Source organism: Lethenteron reissneri, chromosome 36, assembly GCF_015708825.2.
Source record: "Lethenteron reissneri isolate LAM-NWPU_2019-01 chromosome 36, ASM1570882v1, whole genome shotgun sequence".
NCBI classification, from domain to species: Eukaryota; Metazoa; Chordata; class Hyperoartia; order Petromyzontiformes; family Petromyzontidae; genus Lethenteron; species Lethenteron reissneri.
In genome coordinates, this window is record NC_083814.1 from 11343480 (window position 1) to 11366351 (window position 22872).

The 22872-nt window shown below is 48.4% G+C and overlaps 1 protein-coding gene across 1 annotated transcript; it reads left to right on the top strand.

Annotated features, from left to right (window-relative positions):
• Nucleotides 1–5871: 5871 nt before the first annotated feature.
• On the top strand, nucleotides 5872–17399 carry LOC133351223 (mitochondrial pyruvate carrier 2-like). The gene is made up of 5 exons (XM_061566300.1): nucleotides 5872–6108; nucleotides 11318–11358; nucleotides 12409–12493; nucleotides 13651–13762; nucleotides 16497–17399. The coding sequence occupies exons 1-5, from the start codon at nucleotides 6009–6011 to the stop codon at nucleotides 16615–16617; spliced, it is 459 nt and encodes a 152-aa protein (XP_061422284.1). The 5' UTR covers nucleotides 5872–6008; the 3' UTR covers nucleotides 16618–17399.
• The last annotated feature ends 5473 nt before the right edge of the window (nucleotides 17400–22872 follow it).

Below are 22872 nucleotides of genomic sequence, written 5' to 3' on the forward strand. Positions count from 1 at the left end.
GTAGTGGTGTTATGGGAGAAAAACGGACGGGTACACAGGGGTGTCTACATCCACGTCCGCGAGCGGTTACCTCCCTGGGGGGCTGTGGGGGGATGTTGTGATCCCACACAGCCCCACCCCTCGGTGGCAAGTTGGTATAAAAGGCGGTGAGCGAGAGAGCTCGAGGAGTAGTGTTGGGGAGCTAAGTAGCGAAGAGCCAGTGAAGACCGAAGACCGGGCAGATAGGCCATGGACACTCCTCTGACCCACTGTTCTATTCAGGACCGGGCAGAGCAAGCCAGTGGCGCGGCGCCAGAGCCTCAGAGTCGATGTTCTTCTAAGAGCCGGCTCTGTCTGTCTGGCTGGGTGTCGTGACCCGTGCCTTGACCAGGGCCGGGTCAGATAGCCTCCCCTAGCACCCTTAGCGGAGGATCTGGGAGCAGAACAGTTAGGCAGATAGCCTTGGGGTGTATCCCAGTTCAGTACGGGTGAAGGGGCCGTTACCCCTTCCATTGTTACCCTGTAAAGTTATAATAAATAGTGTGCCTCGACTACACCGTCTCTGTCGCTTGTGAACCCACTACATATGTACCCCAGGGGCACGGGAGGTTTAGCGTGGCCAGCACCACGTCTGATCAATGTTGTCTCCCCAGTGCCGGTGTTTACACATTGCCACCAGGTAACTCATTTGAGGCCGAGTCAACTTAGGGGAGGCCCAGGACCGGTTCAGATCGCAGTCACCGGTGTTGTGGCCGTGAACGGGAATCGAACTCGGGTCACCGGGTTCGTAGCATTCGCTGACACGCGCAAGCAAACACGCGCGTACACTGTGCGAAATTAGGATAACAGTGCCCGTGCAGTTTCTTATGTCGAGGGACGTTCGCACCGCAAGCCCTGGTGAGACTTCGTTAAATCCCAACCCGTTAAGGCCGTCAACTGAATTACCCAAAGAGCCTGCGGTGAGATAACAATCATCCCCTGCGAGATTTCAAGTTTTCATTTTTCAAGTTGCATTTGTTTGGTATAGCTCTGTGAGCCATGCGGCTCCTTGAGTCGGGTGCAACCGCAACAAACAAAATATGAACAGAGAACATCTTAAAGCGACGACGCGCAACAGAAACATCCTGGGATAAACCAGCAAATCTTCCAAAAAAATGTGAAGTGTAACCGGCGAGTGGGCATGACATTCTGGAAAACGCGTGACACTGATTTCGATAGACAAACTTGGCTCAATTTTCACCCGGCAATGATTTTTTCTCATTTAAAAAAAACCGACGTTAATTTGCATCAAAAATTACACACCATTGTCTATCCAAACAATGAACGCCGTAGGCCCTGGCCTTCAGGGGTGGAAAATCAGGGTGGCCCATCCATGACGCAAAACTGCGTGGGGTGTCAGAAATATACGGGTACACATTACTTCATAATTTGTCCTCAACTTCTGAGATGCTCACAACCTCACCGTAGATATCTCCGCAGCAGCGAGACTCACAATCCTCTCCATAAACAATAATTGATATTTGTGAAAATGGCGCGTTTAATCCGTAGATCCCAATGCACCACCATGTATGGAAAGCCGGGAAATAAACAGAACCTGCAGGGCAAAACGGCCAGAGCTAGGGGTTAAAGGACAATTTAAAGAAGCGACTTCTCAAGACAAGTTTAAATATGTCTAACGATTCCGATCGACGTGTTAGCAAAGCCAAAGCGTTGTTCCAAAGCTTTGGAGCTGCACATTTGGAAAAATCCCGATCAGCGGAGGAAAATGAGCATTGACCCCGGAGTACTATGCCAAGGACCAAGACCCACACTGAACTGGAAGCTCTCGGCACGTGCAGCGAAACGTCGGACACCGGGGCGGATGACATGCGGTTCAACTTGAAGGCCTATCGGGGAGATGCACATCAGCACAACCGCGACAATTTGCACAGTAGGCGAACTTTAAATAAGGTGCTCGTTAAAATTAGGCACACCTTGCAATATCTGCACCAAGATCCCAGATGTCGTTGGCCCATGAGCTGCTTATCCGTGACCCAGTTTAAACGTTAATGCGAGGGTCACATTACGAATAACAAATGGCCAGATGGTTATTATCAGTGGAGTACTCTAGCAGGCGGCACTAAATCATTTGATCTCCCAGGACACCAATTACCGTTGAGGCCAGGCCTGGTAGGGTCAATCAGGCACTCCGATTTTGTTCGTTCAATCACCTTTGTGATAAAATATTAAGGCAAAGAAGGGGCAGAGTGGAGGCGTCGTTGCACTGAGCACCTGGCGACCTGAGTTCAATACCTGGAAATCCGCACTGATCTTGGGCACACCTGCACCGAGGTTCGATGCAACATTTCCCATCGCCAACACGACGCGCACAGAGATCTTCATCCTGCTGTGGCCTTTTGGGCTGTTGGGACCCCCTTGACCGTTCCTATCGCTGACATCTCCTTGCCGGGTCTCTCTACTTCTCTCTGTTCGTCTCAGCATCTTTCTACTGAGACAGCTTCCGTCAACATCCATTGCTGAATATATGATGTCCGGTCCAATCCTGGTCGTCCTACTTTTACGCGTTAGGTAAATAGAAAACTTTCGAATATTCGTGAGGGCGATTGGGATTTAAGCCGGAATAACTCCACTGTCGTGGACATTTAAAGATCGATCCAAGACGACGCTTCTTTCAAAACCGGAGTGTTTGGTAAGGAAGCCGCCAAACAACCCAAACCAGGAAACTCCTGAACACGAACCGTGGCGATTCGGCGACGCGTTTTATTTTTGCGTGGGCAAACTTACTCAAGTGTGCGAAAGTGCGCGTGGTGTTCGTGAATTAGTTTGTGTTGCCTGTCCTTAATTCGCCGCGTGGAGAGGGACAGAGGCTGCCTGGAAGCGAAGCCACCTGTGCCGCTCTGCATGCCGTTACCTCTCCGAGCAATGAGCGCGGAACTAGTTGGGCCAGGGATCATTGGCGGAGCCGGGGGGGGTGGCACGTTCCCCCCAATGATCCGATCGAAATCCCTAATTTCAGTCGGATCATTGGGGTTTATTAGAAATAAATCGGCATTTTGTGACCCCCACTTAAAGCTTTCGTGACTGCAGGAGTTCATATTCTTTTGGTCTTTCGGTAAAGTCACGTAGAACAATTTTTTTTTACAAAAAACTACGACGTTTCGATCGCAACGCAATCAATAGTTATCAGTAGTTTTTTTGTCAAAAAAAAAACGTTCCTTCGGAGTGGGCAGGTAGGAACTTGGTTGGACAGCGCATTCGTGCACGACAGAAAGCTCGCGGTCACGTGACGCACTTCAACCAATCCGGGAGCGTACATGTTTGGGAGGGGCTATGCACGACAGACAAATAATCCCTGGTGGCAGTGTGGAACTGTTGTTCCTACCTGTAAAAATGTGTTCTACGTGACTTTACCGAAAGACCCAAAGAAGACGTCAGAACAATGTTGTGTTGTGACACCCTTCACTACCCGACACAGCTAGTTAATGAACCAACGTGTCACGATGTTGGTACGGCTTCAACTGCACCATGGGTAATGTTGGAGAGCAATGTGCTGTGTGTTATTATGGTTATTGTGTATGTGGTGTTACTACTAGATATTAGATGTAATAGCGTACTGTTATCAATACATTTTGATAATCATGATAATTGTAACCATTTGAATTTTTTTTGTTTCGAGCGGTTACCGATAATTCAAAGAGATCACCTTGACCCAGTTAGTGATTCGTTATCAGTGACCCATCACTATCAGAGATCCATCCTCATCCATCACCGACGTCAATCACCCACTCTTTATCTCGTTCACCAATCATTGGACACCGTGTCCAAGGAACTGCCTGAAACTCGACCGGTCGCCAAAGACAAACGTCTCCCCGTGCCTTCCTCATCTTTTCATCTTTCGTCCGTCTCTCTCAAAATCTCCAGCCCTGTTCACTCTAAATACTTGAAGGCTGTCCCGCCACGCCGTATTTCCAGGTGCCCTTCACTCTGGATCCTCTTGCCTCCATCTCCAACGTAAAAGTGACATCTTGGCATTCGGTTTTTTTGTAAATACGATTAGAATTCCGGCAGCTTACGTCTGACGGCCGCCGGAAATTCGAACTCCTGCGGAGGGCATTTCACCGCCACTTATGTCCTCTCCCTCCCCACCACCACTCTCACCTCCCCCCCGCCAATGTGTGCAGATACTACTGACTCTATTGTATGTAGGGTGTTGTAGGCATATGTGCCGAACAAAATACATTTATTTTTGGAGGAGGGGGGGGGGGGTATAACATGTTGTGGGACGGGTCGACAGTTGTTGTAAACCTGTTGGATCAACTTTTTTTTACCCCCACATCTGGTGTGGAGGGGATGGGGGGGTCCACTTTGTCTAACTTGTTGATTCACGCCTTCTGAAAGGCTCTTATAATTTTGTTGACAAACAGACAAACGGAACGCCGGGCTTTTAAAATGATGGAATGTTTACATATCGTGAAATTATAATTAACTTTCCGTTCAGTCGTTTTTTTTAAGCCTTTGAGCAACCTCATCCAGAAGGCAGCCGAACTATTCAGAGAATAGAAGCGAAGTAGGCTTGAGCCTGGATTATAGGTGCTAGGTTGGGTGATAAAAATAGGTTGCTATAGGCTGCTGCGAGCCTACGTGTTTGTCAGCAGAGGGCAGTGCAGCAACATGTATGTTGAATCTTCTTGGTTCTTTCGGTAAAGTCACGTAGAAGGGAAGTAATAAAATAATAAAAATAAAACATAATAAAATAATTCTCACGACGTTTCGGCCACAACGCAAGGAGCCGTCCTCAGGTGAAGACCAGGTCTGTCGGGGAGACAGCGTCATTCAGACGAGAAGATGAATCCCTGCAGTCACGAAAGCTTTAAATCGAAATGTATGTTGAACTTCATTCACACCATACGTAGCCAACCATGCACACATTAAAGGTCGGTAAAGCCACATAGATAGATCAAATAATAAAAAATAATAAAAACTAAATAACAAAAGTAACAATATCACGACGTTTCGATCGCAACACAAGAATAGATATTCTCAGCAGCTCTCCCGCGACATTTCTCACCTGATGACGATTGCTTGTGTTGCGTTCGAAACGTCGTGATATTGTTATTATTTTTTATTATTTTTTATTATTTGGTCTATCTACGTGGCTTTACCGAAAGACCCAAGAATATGAATTCCTGCAGTCACGAAAGCTTTAAGTCACGATACAAGGTGGCCAAAAAGTCATGACGCATTGGGGTTATATTTATTTTTTAACAAATTACGTAGTCTTATTTAATTTATTTTAACAAATGTTCAAATTGACTTCCGTTAACATCAATGCGTGCACGAATTTTCCTTTTTGAAAATTAATTCAGGTGGGAAAGCATGCTTTCCTGATGATGGACGCCTGTGTTGACGCTTGTGTTGCGCCCGAAACGTCGTGATTTATTTCATTTTATACCTACGTGACTTTACCGAAAGAACCAAAGAGTATGGATTCCAATGAACTCACACGCGGTGCCGGTGTCCTCAGCGGCGGGATCACAGGTGAGACGGCGCGCGTTGCGTGCAACAGCGAGCACCTATACGGCGTCGGCGATGATGAAACGCAGGCGCGCGCACAAAAAAAAAGAATGAATGAAACACGCGCGCCGGAGAGGTCATCGCTTGGCACATTTTTTTGTCGTCGACCCTCCGGTATGTTACTCGGTCGGGGCAAGAACGAGCCACCTCGAATTGGACCGCTCGCCACCGCTAGGCGATTTCAGATTTTTGTTGTTTTGTTTTGTTCAAACTTTATTTATTTCTTCCACAGAAGGCGTTCTCCTGCCCGTGCGGTCCGTACGATGCGCGCAAGCACCAGCATGGAGGTGGCACCACTTCCTGTCGCCCTCCTGCTATTAAATGGCCAGCGGGCAGAACGACGCCGCGAGTGCACCACAGAGGCACCCCCCGCGACAAGATCACCCGTTGCTGAGCACTCTCCCTGAGACCACCACCGCCACCGCCACCACCACCACCAAGCAACCACCATCACCATGGCAGTCGTGGCGTTCCGGGCTGGGTTCCATCGGACCATGGACAGGATTGAACTCATCCTGCCGCAGAAATTCCGGCCGATTTGGAGACACCCCGCAGGTAAGGTCGCGGTCGGTCGGTAAAAACTCCACAACAATAAAAAGAACGATGGCCAAACCGCCAAGGTAGCCGCTGGGGCTCATGGGTCAGAGACGTTGAGCTCGACACAGCTGAGATTCTAGGATTCCCATCCAGGTTTCAGCCACTGCCTATGGTTTAACGGGGATATCAACGGCAGTGGGTCAGGATCCGTTCGTAAACCGGGAGATGGACTTAAACCGTTGATAATAAACCCGTCGACACCTGATACGTTGCCTCTGTTGCACGGGCGAGCTGGGAGTGAGTTGCTGGTCTCGGCACAGACGCCAATGACTTGGCACACACTCGATAAAAAAACCCCGCCGTAATAAAAATGTTGGTTTTGTGCTTACTTTGGCAAAGTTCCAGCGCTGAGAATTTAAATATGGGTCTGATTGTCGTGCAACAAATATTACTCTCTGTGGCGGAGCGCGAAGCGAAGTGCTGCTCTATACTGCGTGGACCCAGAGGTCACTTGAAGAGATTTGAGAGGTAGCTCTGTCATATCCACTTCTGTGATCCGTCGCCAAACATGAATTATTGCACTGTGAGCACGAGTGCAATCACCAATTCAGGGATTGCATCAGACGCATGTATATTTATTTACAGACATCATTGACGTTAACTCTGATCTGTTACACCTTCAATCGTGATTTTGATGACTGACCTGCTTGGCGTTTTTGACTTTTGACCTTTGTGCTCAGCAACAGTGATGCAAAAAACAACAACCCAAAACCGTCTTGTAACTCCAAAAAAGATATTTCACGAGCACACATTTTGGTGGTTAATATTGTATTAAAAATTTCGATGGCTTGTTCAATATGACGGTGGTAAAATATTCAAAGATCTGAATTGACTGATAGACCAGGGTGGAGTGTTGCATTATTACGTTTTTTTTTCTACCCGTTGCGTGCGTCGATACATGCTCACGATGATTGCATTGTCTGTGAGCTGTGTTCTGCGTAAATGTCTCGTTAATATGGAATGACGAGAGTGCATTTGTCACGCAGCAAATGCACAATGTCCAGATCCATCATGAGGAATTTAAAAGTCCGGCTCTGCAAAATAAAAAAAAAATGTAAATTATATATATATAAATAATTAATAACATTTTAGACAATTCTCAATCCACCAATGCGTGAAGGTCGTGTTGGTCACTGGGTTTTTATTTACCATACTTCACCACACTGGTCAGTGCGAGTTAGTGAAGGTGTGGACCGGTTGTGATATCACTCGCCACCGATGTTAGCCGTGGTTGGGAATCGAACTCGGGTTCGCCGGGATCACAGCGAGTCGTGCCAACCACTGCCACCACGGCTCAACTCCTTTATTAACCATCTCTAATTGGGTCGCGATGTTTTCGTGAAACCAAGGGCTATGTGGTCACGATATTAATTAAATGTGCTACTCTCAAACTGCCAAAGATAATTGCGTGTTCAAAAAGCATAGCCCCACAACAGCAAATATTCGGACAAGTTTACGCAATTTATTAATTCCTTGACTTCAGATTTTTGCGATTAATTTAATTACTGTCAAAACGTTTACATAGTGGTTCGCACGCTGTGCTATGAACGCGGCGACATGAACGGTCGAGTGACTGAGTGATTGCTGATCCGGTCCTGGGTCAGACTCGCCCTGTGTTGACCGGGCGTGGTGAAGCATGGTCGAGTAACCTCCATGGCTGACACCGTAGCGGTGGCATTCATCCAGCAGTGGATTGCCACGACAGTAAATAATTTATGCTGTTTTTTTAAATTATGATTTACTCTTGTATCCCGTTACTATTTCGTCAGCTTATAAATGTTGAGAGATTAATAAACTCAGGAAGAACAGACAACGCCAACGCTCACTTTAATTGGGAACCGCGGATTTGATGAGTACAGCGGGATCCATGAGACTCTCATGAATACCGTCAGACTCTTGTCATCTGTCTTGTCATCATATTCTGTATGAATGTATGTATGTTGAACCTTTTTGGCATTGGACGTAGCCAACCGTGCGAATTGGAGGTGCGGGGGAAGGACAACTAAAGACAAAACGCAGATCTAAAGAAATTAGTTTTCAATCTTGATGATTTAAAAGCGGACAGCTCCAGTGGCTTCCTGATATTGGAAGGAAGAGCGTTCCACGCGGTCACAGAAGAGAATCTCAAAGTGCGCGCTGCAGTGACCGTTTTTGCTCGACGGCTACTTTGCATTTTGGTTGTCTGACAAATTTGCTATCCGTGCAGATTTTACAATTGACATTGCGTACAAGCAGCGTATAAGTCCTCTCCGACGCGTTTTCGAGGGTTCTTCGGCGTGATGTCCGACGTTTCGCTTGACCTGCTGGAAGCTTCTTCAGGAAATGAGTTAGTTCTGCGGGTAACTCAGTTCCTGCAAAAGTCTCCCGGGGCGCGGAGCAAAACTACGGACGCCACGCCGAACTACACGCGGCACGACCCGAAAACAAATCGGAGAGCTGTGGAGCTCAACTACGAAAGCTCCAAGCAATCGGAAACGCACGCACATATACGTACACACCAACTCACACACCATACGTACATACCGACTCACACACCATACGTACATACCGACTCACACACCCACACACGCACGTACGTACGCACGCACGCACGCGTTTCCTTTGTGAATTTCATTTCCAGGAAAGCAGAAAACGAAATTGAGCAACGTCAGTTTTACAATGGGATTTGATTTCCCGAATGAAAATAGATAATTTGCGAGGAAATTGCCCCGGCGCGGGAGTTTAAAAGTAAAAGCTGAGGATTCTCATCTTGCAAAACATGGGGTGCAAAATATCCCCATTTGCTGCTCGTGTAGAACGAACAAATCCCATTTGGCCGAGAATAGCTCTCGTAATCACGTAGCAAGAAAGCAAAAAAAAACTACATCAATGCGTGGCATTTCTGCTAAATGTGACTCTTGCAGAAAAAAATGTCCTATTAGGAAAGCGTAATAAAAATGTATCGATTAAAATGGAAAAATTAACGTTTTTAACATTCGCACAATGGAAATGTCACTTGCCCTTCAAATCATAAATCATTAGACCTCCGAGACATTTCATCAGCAGCTAACTGCTGCCCCCCCCCCCTTTGTGCCAATTTAAGCGGTGACAATTACTCAGCTGCCGGCTGCCACCAACGTGGTCCGGGTGGTGGAAGCAAGAGCGGTTCGCTGCGCGTGAACTTTGGAATTCGGAAAGAAAAAAAATCTTTTGAAACAAAGCCAAGTTCTAATCTTACCCCAGGAGCCCCCTTGAACCCGGACTCTAGTTTGAGCGGGCAAGTGCCTGCCGTCAGGCGGGTCAAGTTTTACCTGGAAAGGAAATCAGCTGTTCCGGTTCGCGCAAGGCGTGAAGACATCTGTAGCAAAGGCAGTTTGGTCCGGAGAAAAGCATTTAGATTTTTGTGGGGGGTTTTTTCAGGACAAGGGGTGCATTTTTCGGATTGAAGACATTCCTGAGGGGGTTGTTTCTTTTGTTCTTTGTTTTACGATGAAGGAATTGAAATGTTCTAAATCAGCTGTTCCGGTTGGTGCGAGGCAGGAAGGCGTTCTCTAGCAAAGCCAGTTTTGTCCAGGCGATAATCTTTGATTGTGTTGGTTTTTTCAAGACAGGCTGCATTTTTTGGATTGAGGACATTTCTGAGTCCTTTTTTGTTTGTTTGTTCTCTGATGCAATAATCGAAATATTAGAAAATCTTACGTTAGGTATATTCTTGGGTCTTTCGGTAAAGTCACGTAGATAGGTTCAAAGATAATAATAAAAATAACAAAAAACTACGTTTCGTACTCTTTGGTTCTTTCGGTAAAGTCACGTAGGTATAAGATAAAATAAATTAAATCATGACGTTTCGGGCGCAACACAAGCGTCCGTCATCAGGTGGGACAACCACATCAAGAAACAATTGCTGAAGTGGGCAATCGCTGAAGAAAGTGAGTTTTTTTTGCCCACTTCAGAAATTGTTTATTACTATGGTTGTCCCATTCTGATGACGGACGCTTGTGTTGCGCCCGAAACGTCGTGATTTAATTTATTTTATTTTATACCTACGCGACTTTACCGAAAGAACCCTGCAGTCACGAAAACTTCAAATCTAGATTGAACTACGTTTCGATCGCAACACGTCTTCAAGAAAAGTTTTTGTTTTTTTCTTTGAACCTATCTACGTGACTTTATCGAAATACACGAGAATATGAATTCCTGCAGTCACGAAAGCTTTAATTCAAGATTTCTTACGTTAGTCCTCTGCCAAATGGCAGATATTTGGCACAACTCCCTCTTGAGCTTGATTACTCATTTAATTGTTAGCCCCTCCCCCTCCATCTCCTTTTCTTCAAGTCGTCAAAGTAGCATCTTCCTATTTAAAGCTTTCGTGACTGCAGGGATTCATCTTCTTGGTTCTTTCAGTAAAGTCACGTAGAAGGGAAATAATATAATATAAAAATAAAACATAATAAAATAGTTCTCACGACGTTTCGACTACAACGCAAGCAGCCGTCCTCAGGTGAAGAATGACGGCTGCTTGTGTTGTAGCCGAAACGTCGTGAGAAATATTTTATTATGTTTTATTTTTATTCTTTTATTATTTCCCTTCGACGTGACTTTACCGAAAGAACTAAGAAGATAGCGTCTTCATCTCCCTTCCTCTTGGACCCTCTCTCTCTCCCAACATCCCTGGATCTTCTATCGTCAAGCGTTCACATCTGAGGACGTGCCCAACCCACATCGTTTTCCCTGCCAGGGTTTTGTGCCGATACTTTTCTCTCACGTGGGTGGTTGCTGCTCGATAATTCAATTCCCAGTAAGAGATAACGGAAAGATTCTCTTTGCCGTTTACAAACAGTTTTTTTCTTCATGGTTTTGTATGTGAAGATATTTTACCCACACCGTGTATTATCAAATGTAAGTTTACGTTCACTCGATAGTTGATACCAATCATCACCATCACCACCATCATTAACCATAAATACACTGCTGGATGAAGGCCTCCTTGCTATCACAAAATGAAGTTTATTTTTTATCAGTACATTATAGTTGCTTGTACATATTGTAACTAATTAAAGTACTTAATATCCACATGCAAATATTTGTGTCGTTTGATGAGTAAAATCGTGCACATTTTCAGTTAACAGTTATATAATCAGTAAAAAAAAAGCCAAATTAATGAAACTTGTGAATGTTGTGTTTTTAGGTCCCAAAACAGTCTTCTTCTGGGGCCCAACGGTGAAATGGGTACGTGTGTGCACCGCACGAATCGCACATTCACGCACGCTGGCGGGGTGGTGTGATCCACATTGCCATTTAACCATGCCATGGTGGACAATCTCTGAACGTAGCTAAACATCAAATGACATCATTGATGCTCTTGGAAAGTCATGCTGTGCGTGTGCCACCACGGAGGGCGCACAGCCAGACGCGGTGTCAATTCTGTGGTGTTTTACCCAATTCAGTCAAATTGGGAGCACAATTTATAATTCGGACCGTGACGCCAACTTTGTTACGAATGACATCACGGGATCATTGACTCCCTGTGTGAAGCGGACGAGAGCGTATCGCTAAGGGTTCATTCCACAGCGCAGTGTTCATCAGGAGAGGCTCCTTTAGCTCCCGTTCGACCTCTCTGGTCTCTCTAAATGCTCTGCAGAAGGGACATTGCCTGAAACGTCACCTATTATATATATACACGTGACTTTATAAGGCCACGGCGTTATTGACAAACGTGTTCGCATTTTTGTTTGGTAATTGTTTTTGGTACACCACTGTTAACACAACAACAAATCAGTATTTTTATTTAGCACTCAAGCTATGTGTTTGGCATTCTTACATTTTCATCGCTGGCAGTTATAACCCCCCCCCCCTACAGCTGCCAGAACTAAACACACAACAAAACAGCAATTCCATAGGTGGAGATTTTGTTTGTTGTTGTTCAAATCACACCGCAGAAAGATGCAATCAAACGATCAGGATTCACACTCAGAGGTCTAAACAAAACTACATTTCAAAGAAGCCGTACAAAACGGCGTGGGATGTGGGATGTGGGCACCCCCCCGCCCCCCCCCCCCCTCGTGTGCCGTTGCCAGCTTCACAGGCACCCACTAACATCGCTTGCCCCAACAGCCCCGTTTAAAGGCGGTGGGGGATCTTTGTTTTTGTACTCAAGCAGCATGGCAGTTCGTTCTTTCGGTGCGCCGTGGAACACGTGGGTGGTGAGGTGGTCTGTCTTGTCCCAGTGCTAGAACGCCGTGTCACTATGCCCCCCTCTGTCTCTCTCCATTTGCCCAGGGGCTGGTGTTTGCCGGCATGGCGGACATGGCACGACCAGCTGAGAAACTCAGTCTGTACCAGAACTCAGTGCTGGGGCTCTCAGGTAAGGCCCATCCTGGCTTCAAATATTCATCATCATCATCACCACCCCCCCTCCCCACCACCACCACCTAAGGCTGCCACCACCTCTATGTATGTACGTTGAACGTCTTTCGCACCGTACGTAGCCAGCCGTGCTAATCGGAAGATAAGCTCCGGGAGCGACGACCAGGACTTCATTTAGACGCTTCGCGTCTTTTACGCAGACTCACTCGCACAGGAAAACGCGGTGGCCAGAGTTCACTTGAGCTGTTCATTGCACGCAGCCAAACACCGGCTCTTCACCAAAGCTGCCCCCCCCGTGCACCGGCCGCTACTCCACGCACGTTGAACTTCTTTCGCACCGCGCGTAGCCAACCATTGCCAATCGGAGGTGCCGTCGCGTTTGGCTAAACGTTGGCGGGATCTGCGGGGCTATGCGCGCCGTCCTTACGCGGTCCAGAAACGTCGAGACACAATGGCAAGGCAACTGTTGAAAGCATCGCAGCAACAACAAAAACGCGCACGCGTGTGCCGCGCGTGCTTGGAAATATTTAACAAACAGCAAAAAAAACGACGCGGAAAATGTGGTCGCGCGCAGCGCGTTGATCGGGAGAGCAATGCGCTGGTTGATGACAAAAGCGTTCGCACGGTTGGAGAAACGTGAGCTGAATAAATATAAAGAAAGAAAGTGTCCTGTCGAGTTGACGTCCTCTGTGGAAGCGTCTCCATCCCTCGGCCGCCACTCCGCCGTTCCTTCCAGCCACGAGTTCTCTACCCAAGCCCCCATTTTATTTAATTATTATTTCGTTATTATTTGACTAAGCTTGTTCACCCCGGGAAAGACTCATTGAGTCTCAAGAAAATGTTTCAGGTGGGGGCAGCCAAGCTTTCGCAGTAGGCGGGGGCGGGGAGGGGGGTAATCCCAATCGGGTAATTTTGCAAGTAATGTTTCAGCATTGGGTATGCTTTAGCCAACACCAGTTACAACAGTCCAAGTTTGTTATTATTATCATCTATGGGAGGAAACACAAGAACCCGGTGGAGACCCACTCGGAACAGGGGGTAGAACACGCAAACTCGGTACACCACACGAAGCCGCCCGAGTCGGGAATCGAACCCAGGCCCTTCCTGCTACGTTCGTACCAATAGTGACGCGATGGTTCCTTTGTGCATGTGCAGGGTTCCTGTGGTCACGGTACTCTTTCGTGATCATCCCCAAGAACATCAACATGTTCTGCGTCAACTTCTTCCTGGGCTGCTGTGGAACTGGCCAGCTGATCCGCATCTTCAAGTAGGTTCCACTCCAACAGAGCCCGCCTACACCGGGGCCTGGGGGAATCTACGGCAGACGGTTTGAGTTTAATTTATTAGTTCTAGATTTGAAGCTTTCGTGACTGCAAGGATTCATACTCTTAGTTCTTTCGGTAAAGTCACGTAGGTAAAAATTAAATTAAAATTAATAAAAAATAAAAACAATAAAATCACGACGTTTCGGAGGCAACACAAGCTTCCGTCTTGTGTTTTAAAAAAATGTTTTATTAATTTTAATTTAATTTTTTACCTATGTGACTTCACCGAAAGAACTAAGAGTATTAATTTATTAGGATTTACCCTGTGAGCTGCACGTGGCCCACCACTTCGCTTGAAACCAGCGGAGATGGCCCCTACGCTTGTCCTTGAGACGTATCTTCTAGAGAATGGTTCGCGGAAGCGGACATAACAGAGCTACCTCTGAGCTCGCTGCTTTGAGTGGTCTGTGGTCCTTACAGTAGGGGGGAGCGGGGGGGGGGGAAGCATGATTTTTCCATCCGCTCTGCTGTACAACCAGAGTAATATTGGTCGCGTGACGATCACACCGCTAATTTAATTATCAGAGATGGAATTTGGCCAAATTAAACGCAGAACTGAAGCTAAATGTCATCGTTTTTTTTCTTAGCATTTCTTGGTGACCGTGCTCAGACTATCAAACTTCACTGCATTTCAAACCTCAGTTTGATCACAGGCATTGGCTGAAACCCCCGGATTCGAACTCACGATCTCAGCGGTCTGGCTCGACGCTGTGGTCTCCGAGCCAATTGGCTCACCTGCGATTGTATACGCAACAATTAAGTTGACCTCACGTCCGACCTGGCGGTGAACCGAGTCAGAGCGTGTGACCTCCATCAGTGATCTCGTGGCAACGTTGCGATCCAAGCACTGCCATGGGTCACTGCTGCAAAGCGTTGCGCTGCCCTTTAATGCGGCTACTGTTGCTCAAGTTCACCCCGGGCTTTGCGTGGGCCAGTGTGGAGGGCACTTCATGTGTGCACACTCGTGTGTCCGTGTGTGTGTGTGAAGTGTTTGTGTGTGGGGAGCGGTAGTGCAGTGGTTAGTGCGCTGCGCTACGAACCTGGCGACACGGGTTCGATTCCCGCTCACGGCCAATAACAGTGACGATTATCTGAACCGGTCCCGGGCCTCCACTAGGGCGACTCAGCCTCAAATGAGTACCTGGTGCGGTGTCTACATAATGGCGATATCTACACACCGCACCAGATACTCATTTGAGGCTGAGTCGACCGAGGGGAGGCCCAGGACCAGTTCAGATAATCATCACCGGTGTTGGCCGTGAGCGCAAATCGAACCCGGGTTACCGGGTTCGTAGCGCAGCGCACTAACCACTGCACTACCGCTCCCCACACACAAACACTTTACACACACAAAGATCCCCCGTATAGCCTTAACAGACTGTAGGGGCAAGTGCTGTTAGCGAGCACCTATGAAGGCCGGAACGGTACACGAGCGAGTGGGTGGCCAGCACCACGCCCGACCGCCTTTGTCTCCCCAGTGGCGATGTTTTCACACCGTACACGTGAATACACGCACACACGCGCATCGAGACCCTTGTGTATAGCCGACCAAAAATATTCTTTCAGAAGAGCCGAGAGGGTAGGGCACGAAGAGGCGCGCGAGAGAAACGAATCTGCACCTCCGCCCTGCCTCGCGCCACTCGGCAGAACAAATATCTCATTCCCAAGCCCCACTTAGCTCGAATTATTCCAAAAATGTGTATTATTGCTCATGCATAATGCATTCAGTTTAAATGCCGAGCTGGTTATTTTTTTTTTGCTACAATTAATTTTTTAAAATTAAAAACATTATGTTGCCCTGGGCTAGGTAAAATATATCTATTTGCACGAATAACAAAAATCAACACATTTGTGAAAAGCACTGCCCCCTAAATTAAAACACGTTCATGCAACACATGTATGTACTTATCCTTGTTTGTAAATATATGCCCATATATTTATTTCCTCTGTTTATGCACCGCTGCCAATGCAGAATCACATATTTTCAATATATATTCGATTCCACTGCTGGATGACGACCTCTCCAAGCCACCTCTTCATGGCGGTTGTCTGACCATACTTCACCACACTGGTCAGTGTGGATTGGTGAAGTGAACTGGGTGGGGTGGGTGTGACAGGGGGGGGGGGTACAACCGGCGTCGTTATTGCTCGCCACTGATGGTGGACGTGGCCTGGAATCGAACTCAGGTCACCAGGTTGACAGCGCAGTGCACTGCCCCGTGGCACCACCACCGTCATCGGCCATGATCAATCCACTGCTGGCTGAGACGAAGGCCTCCCCGAGCATCCGCCGTTAAATTCTCTCGTTCGAGAGCGCCGCGGTAGAATCCGTGCGTGTGCGTGATCCTCCTCCATCCACCTCCTCCTCCTTCTCCTCATCCACCTCCTCCCTCCTCCTCCTCCTCCTCTTTCTCCTACCTCCTCCCCCTTCTCTCACTCCTCTTCCTTCTCCTCCTACTTCCTCCCCCTTCTCCTCCTACTTCCTCCCCCTTCTCCTCCTCCTCCACCGCCCTCTTCCTTCTCCTCCTTCTCCCCATTCCTCCTCCTCTTTCTCTTCCCTCCTCCCCCTTCTCCTCCTCCTTCTCCTCCTACTCCCCCTCCTCCCTCCCCCTTCTCCCCCCCCTCCTCCTCCTACTCCCCCTTCTCCCTCCTCTAACCCGTCTCCTCTCCGTGCAGCTACCGGCGCTCCCTGAAGGACGGCGAGGGCGAGGGAGCGGCCACCGCCGAGGGAGACGTGCTCGTCGTGGAGGCGGCGCCGGCCGCGGTGACGGCCGCGTCCGTCGAGGCCAAGAGTTAAAAGTGACCGACGACGATGGGCCGGCGGTCGGGGGTGGTGCGCGACAGCCGTTCGAAGCCAAGCAACTCACCGAACAAAGCAACTTTATTTCGCCCGTAACCCAACCCGCGCGCGTAACCCAACCGCGCGCGTCGGAATTATTCTACCGTCGAAGCGTAACGTCGCTAACGCGGGTGGCTGCGACCCACAGGGAACGGGTCGGGGCGTCTCGCGCGCAGCGGGGAGCTTCTCTTGCTCAGTTCCCCAAGGGGAGCTGCCCGGTGCGTGGCGAGAAGGGAGGGAGGGGGACGTTGAATGACGTGACAAACGCGGGGACGACGACGCTGCGCCACGCGGTCGGGAGACGGGCGGGCGGGAGAGGGGGTTGGTGGTGGGGGGGGCTCGAGGGTTTTGATTGCCGGGGTTCACGAAGGGTAGGCGGTGGTTGGCGCGGGTCACGGATCGCCCTCTCCCCTTTAAAACAAAAAAAAACTAAATCAACGTCTCCTCGTTCTCGGGACGAGCACGCCATGCCGACGACATTCGCAAAAGGACCGGGGAATTCGTTTTTTTTTAAGGGGGTGGCAGGGGGCGGGTGGGCGGTGGTGAAAGGCCTACACTTCGAGCCCTGGTTCAAATGAAAGCTTTTGTGGTCTTCATGTAACGAGAATAATGATGATGATTATAACGATGACGAAACTATGCAAAAAACAAACAAGAACCGCTGCGCTATCGTGACGACAACCGAGCGTGTACATTGACCAAGAGATTTGACTGTGAACTTTAATAAAGCACTCACTCTACTCGCCTGCTCCTCCTCCACTGCTGCTGCTGCTGTTGGGGAGAACGTTGGCCCAGCCGCGCGAGCGTCAATTCGTGCCTTGGTTTGTAGCTTTGGCTCGGAGATCCGCGCGCAATGTAGGATCAGTATGGTGACTTTATTACTTTATTACTCCCTTCTTTTAAAACCTCACACACATAACTGTGGGCAGCAGAGGGCATGTTAGGGAGAGAGAGAGATACATTTTTTGTTGTTGTACTGTACTACGCAACCACATCTATGGGTCCCTGCCTTCACGAATCCGCACGGACGAGCGTAGGGTGAATTAAGGTCCAATAACCGCCACGACCCGCGCGCGTAGGGGATGTCCTCATCCAACAGTACACCTTCACATGTGCATCCTGATAATTGCTTTTTTACCCTTTTATCTGGCAACAAAACTGACACCTTTTTTTACAAGGAGTCATGCTTGCATTGACCACAATACCTGCAGTCGGAATGCAAAAAACACACAACTCTGATAATATATGCACTGTCCTTGAAGTTGATTGGTCCACACCCAAGACAGCTTTCCTTAGAGCCTAGTCTCACATGGGTTGGACCAGATGACGCCAAAAGGCGCACAACTCAAAGACAATGCACCATCAGAGTATAAGAGCTCGGAGTAAGCATTTACACCATTGGAACCTCCTTTGCCAGTAGCAAAATATGATAATTGGTTTTTTACCCTTTTATCTGGCAACAAAACTGACACCTTTTTTACATCCTCTTTATATTTTTGGACGAATATTCTCTCCGCCGCGGTGTATTGGTTCGCACAGTGGACTTGCGATCCGCAGTGCGGCGGTTCGATTCCATCCCCTGGTGCAGCAGTTTATCAACGGCACAAATTTCTTAAACCCACCTACCGCCGCCTCTGTCCACCCAACAGTATGGGTGAGTAAACTCAGGGCTTAATTTCTCACCCAATATTGTCCAGACTGCCGCTCGGCTCGCTTGTAGTTTTAGCGAACTGTCAAAAGCAAGTCACTGCCACTCGTCCAGGGGGTCGGCAACCCAAAATAACAAGCAGGGCAATTTTTTTCGAATTCGATAATAAAAAAAAGCCATCAATATTTGAAGAGCCGCAATGCAACGTGGTGAATACGAGACGGTGGTGGTCCTTAATAAACGACGGCACGGAGCAGTCCTTAAAGAGCCGCACGCGGCTCCGTTGCCGCAAGTTTCCGACTCCTCAACTCGACTATAATACACGCCCACCCATAGTACGCCGATATTATTGTACCCTACGTTCTTATAATAATTGTACGAACAGCTTCGTAAGGCGGTGATATGGATGATCATCTACATCATTAGACCTCCTTTGCCAGTACCAAAATATAATAATAGGGTTTTTCCCCTTTTTTTTCTGGCAACAAAACGGAAACCTTTTGGCGTCCTCTGGTCGAGCACCAATTGGGTCGAGGCTCAAAAGAAAGCCGTCCCCTGGTGTGGACCAATCAGTTTCAAGGACAATGCATATATTATCATAGTGTGTTTTTTGTTAGCATTTTGACTGCAAGTATTGTGGTTAATGCAGACATGAATCCTCGTAAAAAGGTTTCAGTTTTGTTGCCAGATAAAAGTGGAAAACCCCTATCATTATTATCATTAGAGATGGATGATGGCAGGGTGCCAAAATAATTCCCGCAACAACATCGTCCCGGAATGTTTGCGGCTGAAATGAAGCACCGGGTACACCAAAGTCCGGGCGCCGCGGTGGCGAGATGTTAACTACCTCGCCTGGTGTGCAGGAGGTTGCGGGTTTAATCCCGACCCTGACGCCTGCTCCTGTAGATTTGGAGTTTGAACGCTCTCTCTCCACGTAGTCGCGTGGATTTTCCTCCGGGACCTCCGGTTTTCCCCTCCACATTTATCATCAACACGCGTTTAGAGTATTTGGCTGCTGTAAATGTCCACGTGCTGTGCCACTTCGTTGAGCTATCATCTGAGATAGTCAGGCCGCTAATGAAAAATAAGCTATCGAGTAGCTCAGTGGGTCTTACCTGGTCAGTTATAAATAGCTTAATTTTAAACTTCATTTGGAGCTTTCCCGACTGCAGGAATTGCTCTTTTGTTCTTTCGGTAAAGTCACGTATAAAGAGAAAATAATAAATTAAATAATAGCATACGACGTTTCGATTGCGACACAAGCAATCCTCATCAGGTATAACTAAAATAAAACAACAAACCTAGTATACTTAGAAATAAAATGCAATACAACACAGAGAGTCGGCTAACATAACAGTCAACACCCTACCTGGTTGATTACGTTCTTCCAGAGAATGCTCATTTTAGTTCAGTCTATCGGTGGCGAGTGGCGTAAAGTGTGCGTGCTCCAGACCTCTGATCAGTATGGAAGAGTAGGCCAAATTCCCACTTAGGAGGAGGTATCTCGAACGTGGGCCCCTTCTGCCAGCGGCGGCATGAGTAAACGATTGCGGGGCTGTGCCTTTAGCTCTTTAAAAAAAAACAATTCTGCAGACCCATTTCCCTCGTTTCTTGACACTGGGGCTGGAGATGATACCACTGCTATGAAGGGTGAGTGTGTGAACATTTCAGAGTTCCATGCATATTTCATCAAAGAAGGAGTGGGGTCCCACCCCCACCCCCACCTTGTGTTATGAGGTTCACAAATCACAGTTATTCTCCGGATCAGTGGCTGCCTCGCTATCTAGCTTTTGAGTGCAATTAAATCCTCTAATTATCCGATGTTATGTCATAATTAATGCAGTGCCAACTCCAACATTGTCACCACCAATCGGCCATGCGGTTAAAGAGATACGACACAACAGAGACAAAGATGCCCCGTACAGCCTTTCAAAGACGGTTGGGGCAAGTGCTGTTGGTGAGCACCTATGGAGGCCGGCATTGGGGGTGGGGTTGTCAACACCACACCCGACCGCCTTTGTCTCCCCAATATTGATTTTTAAACACTGCAACAGGTACTCATTTGAAGCTGAGTCGACCTAGAGACAGTCCAGGGCCGGTTCAAACATTCATCACCCATTGTTGGTCGTGAGCGGGAATCGAACTCGGGTCGCTGGGTTCATAGCGCAATGCGCTAATCCGCACACAAAGACAAATGTCCCCCGTATGGCGTCAAACTGTTGGGGCAAGTGCTGTGAGCAAGCAGCTATGAAGGCCGGCACGGCACACGAGGGGGTGAGTGGCCAGCACCACGTCCGACCGCCTTAGTCTCGCCAGTTTACTATACACCGCGCCAGGTACTAATTTGAGGCCGAGTCGACCTAGGGGAGGTCCAAGACCGGCTCAGAAAATCGTCACCGGTGTTGGCCGTGAGCGGGAATCGAACTCGAGTCGTAGCATCGCGCGCGAACCGCTCCCCTCTCAGCACACTCACACAATCGCTAATTCAGGCCTGGTCACTCAACAAACCCTTGCCATTCATTCTTCTCTGACCCTGCCCGCCTTACCAGGCGGCGGTGTCACGCCGGGTCACGTCGCTGGCGGGTTCAGGGAGACATTCACCACGAGGGGGGGCTAAAGCTGTGCTCTCACACACCGGGGAATGTACACGTCGGCAATCGGTTGGAAAATCCCATGCTAATAGCATTGGCAAGCAGTGGTGTTCGTATAGTAGGAGAATAATAATAATTCTAATGTATAATGCGGCGTTCCATGATAGGATCCCAATGCGCAACGCATGAAAATCAGGAAACAAGAACAGAACCGAGGGGCAACCGACCAAACTAAAGGGGGGAGGCCACTTGACAGAGATGGGTTTTCCAAGCAGACGTGAATATATCTACCAACTCTGCCCTGACTTCAAGTGGCGAGGCGTTCCACAGCTTGGGTGCCACGATAACAAAAGCGGCGATCACCAAAAGAGCGCAACCTGTAGACCTGGGAGTGCTGAGCAGTTGGAGATCAGAAGATGTTAAGGGCCATTGATGGAATATATAAATGCGTTAGTTCCTGCAAGTAATGTGGGGTGAGCCCTTTCAAAGCTTCATAGGTGAATAGCAGCATCTTAACATCCACTCGGAATTTGACTGGTAGCCAATGAGGGGATAAGAGGACCGGTGTAATGTACTCACGGAACGGTGCACGTGGTGTAAGCACTCGGGCAGCTGCATTCTGAACAAGCTGGAGTCTTTTCATTTTGATTTAAAGCTTTCGTGACTGCAGGGATTCTCATTCTTGGTTCTTTCGGTAAAGTCACGTAGAAGGGAAATAATACATAAATATAAAACAATAAAAAAAGCTGGAGTCTGCCCAGTACTCTGCTCGGTATCCCAGCCAGTGAGGCGTTGCAGTAGTCGAGTCGGGACAACACAAAAGCATGGACCGGTCTCTCCAAGTCAGCAGGTGACAGGAAGCGACGCATTCTGGCAATATTTCTTAGCCACCTTAGATATATGGTGCCTCAAAGGATACTGACTGGTCAAACTGAGCACCAGGGTTTCTGACCTCCCGTGTGGGACAGACATCGTGACCATCAATCAACAAAGGCGAACCAATTTTAGCAAAATGCAGAGGGGGGCTGATGAAGATGGCTTCGGTCTTGTCGGCATTGAGTAGCAACAAGCTTTGGCGCAACCATGAATTCACTCCTGTAGAGTAGCGTCATACAAGCAAACTGCAGCTCGCAACAATCTGCAAACACACAAAAGCGCGTATATATAACCAAACAAAGATCAAGGTCCCCCGTATAGCCTTTAAGAGACTGTTGGGGCAAGTGTCGTTAAGCGAGCACCCATGAAGGCCAGAACGATACAGGAGAGAGTTGGTCACCTGCACCACACCCGACCGCCTTTGTCTCACCAGTGGCCATGTTTACACACCGCTCCAGGTACTCATTTGAGGCGGAGCCGACCTAGGGGAGGCCCAGGACCGGTTCAGATATCCGTCACCGGTGTGGGCCGTGAGCGGGAATCGAATCCGGGTTGCCGGGGTCCATAGAGCAGCACGCTAACCACTACACTGCCGCTCCCCACATAGGATGTGAACACATATATAGCCATACACAGTATATTCGCATGTTTTCACACGACAAGTTAATTGGGAGGAAACTGGAGAAAATCAACGTGTGCGAGGGAGCAATACTCTATCCCCCATATGGATGGGACAGATGTAGATTTCGTCCACACTTTGCAGCACGGTCTTCACGGCACTGGATCACAGGCCAACGCGCATAGCCACCGCCGCCCGGCTGAATCTTGAACATTCAGCCACAGGCACTACGAGTGGGTCCATTGCGTCCGTTGGTAAATCGCTACGCCCACCGCTTTGCCCCTCTCTCCGCGTGCACGACCACAACACCGAGCTGGACAGCCAGAGGCGATCCGGCCACGTGGCTCGGCGGCTTCGGCGGAGCCAATCGGAAGGTTGCAAGTTGAAATCCTGGCAAGGGTGGCGGAGGAGGGGGGTAAACCCAGCCCATCATCCCATTGGCGTCGATAAATTGAGTGCGGTACTACTTTGTGGGGAAG

Coding starts and splice junctions, on each gene's coding strand:
- LOC133351223 (XM_061566300.1), top strand. CDS start 6,009: ATGGCAGTCGTGGCGTTCCGGGCTGGGTTCCATCGGACCATGGACAGG. Junction 11,359..12,408: donor GGGGCCCAACGGTGAAATGG/GTACGTGTGTGC, acceptor CCATTTGCCCAG/GGGCTGGTGTTTGCCGGCAT. Junction 12,494..13,650: donor CTCAGTGCTGGGGCTCTCAG/GTAAGGCCCATC, acceptor GTGCATGTGCAG/GGTTCCTGTGGTCACGGTAC.